The sequence below is a fragment of the Meleagris gallopavo genome, chromosome 4 (genome assembly GCF_000146605.3).
Source record: "Meleagris gallopavo isolate NT-WF06-2002-E0010 breed Aviagen turkey brand Nicholas breeding stock chromosome 4, Turkey_5.1, whole genome shotgun sequence".
NCBI classification, from domain to species: Eukaryota; Metazoa; Chordata; class Aves; order Galliformes; family Phasianidae; genus Meleagris; species Meleagris gallopavo.
The window spans coordinates 12,683,984-12,692,608 of record NC_015014.2 but is presented as its reverse complement, the minus strand read 5'-3'; the positions used below and the strand labels follow the sequence as shown (position 1 = coordinate 12,692,608).

General features: G+C 34.6%; 1 protein-coding gene across 1 annotated transcript in view; it reads left to right on the top strand.

Annotated features, from left to right (window-relative positions):
* The window catches only part of LRBA (LPS responsive beige-like anchor protein), a 368,564-nt gene that overhangs the window by 113,603 nt on the left and 246,336 nt on the right, over window positions 1-8,625 (top strand). The window contains 1 exon segment of the mRNA XM_010709547.3: window positions 1,505-1,569. Within this exon segment, the coding sequence (XP_010707849.2) occupies window positions 1,505-1,569 (65 nt within the window).

The window sequence follows — 8,625 nt, the reverse complement described above, 5'->3', positions numbered from 1 at the left end:
TTAAAAAAAAAAAAAAAAATCAGTGCAATAGTATGTAAAAGGAATCTAGCTGACATTTAGAATGTTTCATGACTAGCAATGCATATAAGCTAGTTATATAAAAAGTAATGAAAGCCTTTATTATTCATGAGTAGTGCATCACAAATGCTAATTATTCTTTTAATTCTGCCTACTTCAACATTGTAATATATATGATAAGAATTGTAATATGCTTAAGAAGTAGAAAATGAATTGATACTGAAACATTGCAAACTTTTCATTTTTCTGTTGGTTTTTATATATGTCTGATCAAATTTTCATGTCTTTAACTTAGAGAGGTAATATCACTTTGCAAATCTGAGTAGGTAAAAACCTTCACTGGTGGTATAGTGACTGCTAATACTTATATATTTAGAAATCTGAAATTGATTTAAGATCAATTTGCATTTTTGTGCTTTCTATCTGTTCTGGAACTGTGAAGATTTCTAAAAAAAAAAAAATGATTGCTAGGATTGCGGTTTCTTGCAATAAAACTGGAAAATCAAGAAAGCTGATGTGATACTAACCTATCTGTCTGCATGGCTTTCTGTTGGCTTAGAAGGGGAACAAACTTAGTTAAAACAGTTATGACTGAATTAAATGAAGAGCTATATTCTAGTCTGTTCTTTCCGAATTCCTCTGTTTTTTTTCTCCAAAATGTCTCACACGTTAGTTACTCCATATTTTTTTAAAATTGATGTCAATCTGTTGCTATTGAGTATGGGGTTCAAAGTCTTTCTTGTGTTTTTGTTGACGAATTCTGCTTCTTTGTCAGCTTTCAAAAGAGGAAGGAAGCCCCACTAATGGGTCGTATTAGTTGGTTACTACTTAAAATGTCTGTTAAGGGAATCAGGCAAAACCTGCACCTACTCCTGAAGGGCATGTGGAATTTTGCTATAGTTCAGGGTTCTCTTGGATGTAAGAAATGTGTGCTGCCTGCCTCTGTGCTGCTAGAATTATTTCAATGTGTTAATTTTTTTAATTTAATACATATTGGATGTTATTGATGTATTATTTGGTAAACCTGATCTTTGCAGTAGAAGTGAATATATGATGTAAAGGTGAGAAGACTATTATCATCTATATATGTAATTACTATTTAAGAAATCTGTATTTAAACAATAAGCACTAAATTTATTTGAAAGATTATATTAGCATTACCAATTCTTACTAAGGTAGAGGATCAGTGAACCAGAGGAAGTTGAGAATTAGCACACAACATAGTGAACGATAAAGAGTTATTTGTGGGATGTTTTTATGTTTTCTTCTACCCGCCACAGAATGTGACTTGGAATGGATGACATTTCTTTGTTCTTGCTGGTGATTGTTTCCTTCCTGATTAGCACACAATTAATGCTTTTTATGTTTGTTAGTGGTGTAAGTGATCAGAATTTAAAAGAAGGTGCATGACTTTCTAACCCTAGATGGTTTTTGTTGGTCTCATTTTTACAATTGTCTTTGTCTTTTTTTGTTTTCTCTTTCTCAGGAGTGGCAGAACTCTATACAAAAGAATGCTGGCCTTGCCTTTATTGAGCTTGTCAATGAAGGAAGGTAAGTCAAAATAACCACTCTGTCTTAGCGCTTAGGAACTTCAGGGAACTTAAGTGACTTGAAATACTTTACTAGAATTTTGTTTTTGCTGTTTTGCTTTGTTTTTGTTTGTGTTACAATTTCTTTAAGATATACAAGCATAAATTGATTTTTTTGATAGTTTTACTTAGTTCTAATACTAAATAAGAGATTTTACAGAATCTGAATGCTCTGGTTTCATTAAATAAATCACTTATCAGTATCATGGATTTCTTTCTTCCTCTTCTTGTGTACTGGTTAACGTTGAAACTGTAATTTGTATTTGACTAATCTCTTGAGGAAGGAAATTGGTATTTGGAAGGCATTATAGCTAGAAAGTGTTAGATAAGCCTTTGTCTCAAAAATTAGATTACAGTTTCCTCATTTATTTTCTATCTACTTCATAGAATGGAAAAGTATCCCTTTAAAGTGCAAAAATTATGCTAGTATTCCCAATCAGCCTTCATGTTCTGTCCGTAACTAGATATGTATTTTCTGAGACTTAAAGAAAATGGCAGAGCAGTTGTTGAGGCCATACTCTTTAACTTATTGTGACTGTTCAGAGTCATCAATATTTTTTCATTAGGAATAGATTATGAGACAGACTAAGAACAATATTTACGTTTTCGAAAGGATTTTTATTCAAGATGTCTTAATGAGTTAGCTAAACAGCATTATAAGAAATGAAAAGAGATGCCATTTTCTAAAGCAGTATCCTGTTGGCAAGCAACTTAAGCTAGTAATAATCTCAACAGAAAATCAATTTTAAGGATTAGGGCAGCTACTGAGCTTAAAATAGAATAATTTATCACATAAATTAAAACGCTCTGTAAACATAATTGTAGAAGAAATGGCTATTTGAGATTTTTCTTTTAAACTGCATGAATGTTCTCCAGATTTCTAGAAGTAATGAGCATTTTAATGGTTGCATTTGACTTTATGGTAAGGGAAACACCATTTTGAGGCAGAAAAAACATTTTGCTACTAGTCTTGATCCCAAGGGCCAAGGTAAAGTAACAAGGGTGTTCAGTTACAGTGTTAAGATCTAGCCTGTAGTTGTTTCCTATTATGTGAAGCTGACCTGTCCTGACCTTACTTATAATGTGCCTGCTATAAATTTGGCCCTTGATTAATGTTTTATTAGCATAGATAACGTTAGAGATCCCACACACGTAAACCAGAATGTAAGGTACATCTGGATAAGATGATTATCATGAACAAATCAGTTAGTGAGTTTTAAGTAGCAGTTACCTAGTAGTCTGTTTGTTCAGGTCAAGCATTCAGAGAGCGCTCTATCAGGAAAGTGTTTGGAATTGACTATTTTCTTTTAAAAACTTACAGTGCCCATCACAGACAGATGGAATCGCTCCCCCACCTCCATAAACAACATCAATAACTTATAGTCTAGTCTTAGCAGAGTGGTTGTCTCAGGGACAAATGATCCCTTAAAGACTGAAAAGTGTGGTTTTGGTTAGCAGAAAATATCGAAGTAATTGTTACTTCATTTTTTTCATGACGCATAGCAGAGTTGTTTTTTTAAAAAGTGGGAACATAACTTTCATTATGGGGAAGAGGGGAATGGCTTCGTTTCTTATAAAAATGTCTCCTTTTATCTAGTTCCATTTTCCTCCATTCCAGTTTATAGGAATCTTTAAAGTTGCTGCTGAACTGGTCATTGCATTGCTTTGTGGCTTTTTTCAGCATTCACTAAAAGGAAGCTATTATCCTTCCTACATCATGAACTACATTCCAAAACTACTCTTTTCATCTCCTTTATTAAGGTCACACGTTATTCTTCTTGCACGTATACTAACACTTACTCTAAAGCATCTCTTTTTTTTTCATAACGCTATGTTTTTTTTTAAGAACTCCAAAAGCTGAATCCTTATAATTATAATATTAAAAAATGGAAATAACTGAAGGATTCGGATGTAGACTTTTAACACAATTCTGTAACAATAGTTGAATTTTTAAATTGTCTCCTACAAATACTCAAAGATGACAAGGTGTTTGTACACAGGAGAGAACTGATTTCAGCAAGTAAAGATGTCTGTGGGGTACCATGATACATAGAGTGTTAGAATAAATAAAATGATATTAAGGACGGTAGAACTGCCTGGAATTTGTGGAATCACGAAATTGCTGTTGTCTGCTTTCTTGGTGGAAAATGTCATCTTACAGGCTTTGTAAAGCACAGTTTTCACAACACTTAATATTCATTTTCAGACAAGTTATTAACATACCAAAGGGTATTCCAGTTTGAAATTTGTCCTCCTGTACTCCTGTAGTTGTTTTTTTTGTGGTGGTATTGTTTTTATTTTTATCAGGCAATTAAAACAACTAAAAATGTTTCTGGAATCAAATGAGCTCTGAAAGAAGAGATGTAAATCTCTTCTTATATTTGCCTTGAAATGTCTTTTTCCTTTTATGTGAAAGGTATGAATGTACCTCTCTCTTTCTCGCCAGTTGAGAGTTTTATGTTTTGACTTGGTGTGTTTTGGCTACGATTCCCTGGACAGAAATATGTGCAGAAAGTCTGCCTCTGGGACTCGTAAGGTCTGCAATGTATGTACTGCATTCTGAATGTGTTGGGCTGAATTTCAGCATGTTTGCAAATAGCTAGTGTATAACATGCTGCTCCCAGGCTTTGCAAATACAGTGGGTCCACTGCTTTCTGTGCATAGTAAAATAGGTTTGTTTGAACCTAGAGAAATTTCAAATGATCAAAATGGGAGAAAAAAATCTCTAGATGGGAGACTAGGTTGTGAAGATAGAGAATGGTAGACGTACTTAACTCTGAAATACACAACTGAGGTCTTTGAAGGCTAGGATACAAGCATAGTTTAAAAAAAAAAAAAAATCTGTGTAGAAAGCCAGGAGAGTGTTGAATGTAAGTGAAAAGCTAAAAGAGCAAATAATGGAAAATAATCTTTATGTATGTGAAAACAGAAACAAATTTCAAAACATTGCTGCATTGAATATTAATCTGCATTTAATGAAATGAATATGTATTATACCATAACGTTATGTCTGGAACACTGTTAGAGCTCTTTGAAACCTTGTTAAAAAGGTGCCAGCATGAGCTGCTTCCCTGTGCTCTCAGCCATGTGTGCAGCAGAAACGTAGATTGTAAAACATTTTCCTTAGCCTGTTGAACTTATGTCAGTCTAGATTTCAGTCTTGGTGCTTGCCTTTCACCTCTGGGTCCTCCCTTTAGGGACAGTCTGTTTTGGAGCCCTCAGCCGAAGACCTTACTGATGAGAGAATTTGTTTTAGTGGAACCATCCTTCCAGTGTGATTGGTTCACTCACATAGCCAGTCCTCTTCTCCAGAGACTTCCACATTGTCCGGGCATATTTCCTTTTTTTTTTTTTTTTCCCACCTTGGAACTGATAATCTTTTCTCCTTATGCAGGAGATGTTCAAGCTATTATTTCTGAACTGGAAAAAAACCTACTTGTTTGTGTTACTTTCTTGAGTGAACAAATGTCTCTTTTGGTAGACTTATTTCCTCTACTTAGTTAGCAAACAAACTCCTTTGCTCTGTGAAGGTTAAAATTCTCTCCTGTCGCTTTGATTCATTAGCACACTTTAGTGTGAAGCATCTCTTATGCTAGGCCTTATTTTCTGTATCAGTCAGTGCACTAACAAACGTACTTGTGCTTGAGACTAGGCATGACAGTTATTATCCCCTTTGGGATGATAATGGGTTTGGCATGGCAAGGGTTGAGGGATCATTCTCCTAAGCATGCTGCAGCAATTATTCTTTCAGATTTTCAGTTGAGGAGACTCTTGGACATGATTAGTTTTAATTTTCTCAACCACGGTTTTCTTGGTCATCTGGAGAACTAAGTGCTGTATTCTTCAGTGTTTATACATTTGTACATGAGCATTCAGACAGCATTTGTATGTTAAAAGAAAAACAAACAAAAAAATAAAAAGCCATCACATAAAGTTTGGTGAAAAGATGCCCTAATTAAGCGTACTGAATGCATTTCTTCCCCTTTACCATCCCCCCTTTCAAATCCTAAACCAAACCAAACCTCACAAATATATCCAGGAGAAGCAGAACTGATGAAGTTTGTTTCTTCTCTAACTTTTTCTTATGGGTAGGTTCTGCGCAATCTGATGAGAAATGAAATCTCAACAAAATTCTCTGTATCAGAGGATTCTCATCCAGTATTGGACTATTGGATGCTTCCCCCCCCCCTCAAGGACATTTACAAAGTTTTCTGTCCTCTGCTGGATTTAAATATTACGTTTTGAGAAATTCCAACCTTCTGTTAAAAAAGGTATTGGTTATAATTACTCAAAGAATTCAGAAGTTACTGAGAAGAGGAAGAGGGCAGGCAGCAATATTCTTTGACAGTAAAAAATTTCATTAATCAACCAGAAAAAGCCCCAAACCTCACCATAAATAACCAGATGTAAGTGGTATTATTCTCCCAAAGCGTAACATCCAGTAGTTTAAAATCTGGAATGCTGTAATCATCTGCATTTCTACAGTATTTTTTTTAGAAGTTACTGTACTATGAAAATTTCAACATCGCCTGCTGTTCCTTCTCTTAAATTGCAAATATTACTTTTGATTGGTAATAGATGCAAATATTTTTTAATATTGAAATAATTGGCAATCGAACTAGTTGGCCAGTTACTCACACACTTTCCTAACAGAAAATAAGGGACAGATGTAGGCTGCCTCATTCAATTGTCTTTCATTTGCAGTGGTGCGGTCACTCTCAAGGAATGAGTGTTAGGGAATGTGTTGCCATAGGAGCAACTACTGTGATGGAAAGTAGTTAGAAAAATATAGCTATTAATGAAAAAAAAATGAATGATAACTAATACACTTAGCCTTTATGCATAATTGACCAAAAATGGCTCAGAAAAATAATATTCTAGTGTCCAAACTAGAACTGATTATTAACAGTCTGCTTCCCTTGTTACAGCCTCTCTGCCCCAGCCTACTGATAATACAGAACCCGCACCTTAATCTTGGTTCATAGGAGGAAAAAAAGTGTTTTCCACATTTTTTCTCTTGTTATTTTTAGCAACCTGCCATTCTGGTTAAGTGATAGGTTTTGTATAAGGGATTTTAGATGATTTATGTTCTGAGTTCTTAAGCTATTGTTTTGCTTCATAGCAGAGCAGCTTTTTTTTAATGCATGAATTTGAACTACACAAGACCATTCAGCTGGACTTTAACCAACATTTGAAATGTGCTTAACATTAGAAATTGTAGCCTGGATGTGCTTCAGAAATGGAAAAGTGATTTGAGGTGGGGTTCTTGAACACTATATGATAATCTTGCGCTTATGCGTGCACCAAGATGTTGTGTGACATACACAGCCATTTTAAAAACAGTTTTTTTATTTCACTGAGGTTTTGTTTGATCATCTGCGCGAGGATTTAAATTGCATCTTTTTATGTAACTGGATACATATGAGCTTTGCTGCAACTTAATGAACAAGCAGAAGCTTTCTGAGAGAACTGATTTAATGATTAAAAATTAATGTAAGCTTTTATGCTCATAATTTTGGAGTGTATGTATGCGACAAAGGTAGGTTTTGCTTTGGGGAATATGTCATTAATTTGTTGGGTCTGTAAAAAAGCAAAATCATAAAACGCTTTTGAGTGCCTGGGAATTCTTAAATGTTTTTTTATGTATGATGTTTCTGGTAACATCTGCTTTTAAAAAGTAAATTAATATAGCAGTAACATGAAGGTACACTTCACTGTGTGTGTACGGGGATTGTACAAATTTTCATAAATTCTGTCACTCTTGATGCAGAAGTGAACACAACCTCAGATTAATTTTCACTTGGCTCTTAAGTGTTTTGAATAGCTATTATAGATAGAAAAGAAGGGATTGGTGTGTCCTCTCTTAGATGTCCTTTTAAAGTGCTATTTGGGTTTATAATCTTGCAAGTCTAAGGTGGCTTTTTGGTGTCTTAGTTAATTTTCTTAAATATTTTGAGGGGTGTAAATGTATTCAAACTATGGAGTTGTCTGTATTTTTTTGATGATTGAACAGGATATTTGTAAAATATCAGAGTTCCACAAAGCAATTGTAAAACTGCCTTGTAGCTGTAATTCCACACTTTACAAATTGAGTAGTCAGATCCTACGGAAGACAGTGTACATCTCTGTAAGATGCATCTCTTTTTGATGTAAGAGAATTTCTTGTATGCTAGGTTTATGAGGAGTGCAAATAGGAAAGCTTGCTTTTATCCTCCTTTCCTGGCTATCTCAGAGTTTTCTGCTGTGGTTCTATCTGGAACAATCACAGTCTGGCCTGTGGTGCTTTATGAGAGATTTATGCCTAAATCACTATTGAAAGCGTCGCCTACAAGGTTTTGCAGTATTTTGATTAAAACTAGTAATTGTTGAATATCAGCAATACTAACCCAGGTTTTATCCATTTCTCACTCTCACACACGTATTTCTATTCCACCTTTTTTTTTTCTCATGTACTCCTTTTTTTTTTTTTCCCTTGTTTCAAGAAGGTTCACTAACTAACCATTCAGCAGTTAGGCATCAAAATAAAATGATTTCTTGCTTTATCTCTTGTGGTGTTCTTATCCAGTGTAACAATAAAAATCAGAATATCTCATCTGTTTGGCTGTAATTCCATCACTTAGTGGCTTTAGCATGTAATTCCTGACCCAGCAAAATATGCAAGTATATATTTGACTTCCCACATGGGTTCTGTCCCACTGCTTGTTTTTACTAGGCTGTTCAACTTTTCAAAGTTAATGACATGAAACAAACTGCTTATGCAAAGGGGGAAGAGTCTGTTTGAGACACTGTCATTACCCATAGCTGTTATGGTCAAACTCCCACAAAACATGCATATCCAGCCATGCAAGAAAAACACTTCATTGTTCAAGATCAGAAAAAACTGAATAACGTTTCTGTAAATAGAACAGGTGGTAATCTATCAAGTGGGAGTGTATGCAAGTCTCTCCAAAAGTAATTATTTCCACAGAAACTAGAACAGATAAGAGAGCACCTATTATACTATTTGATAGAACAGATT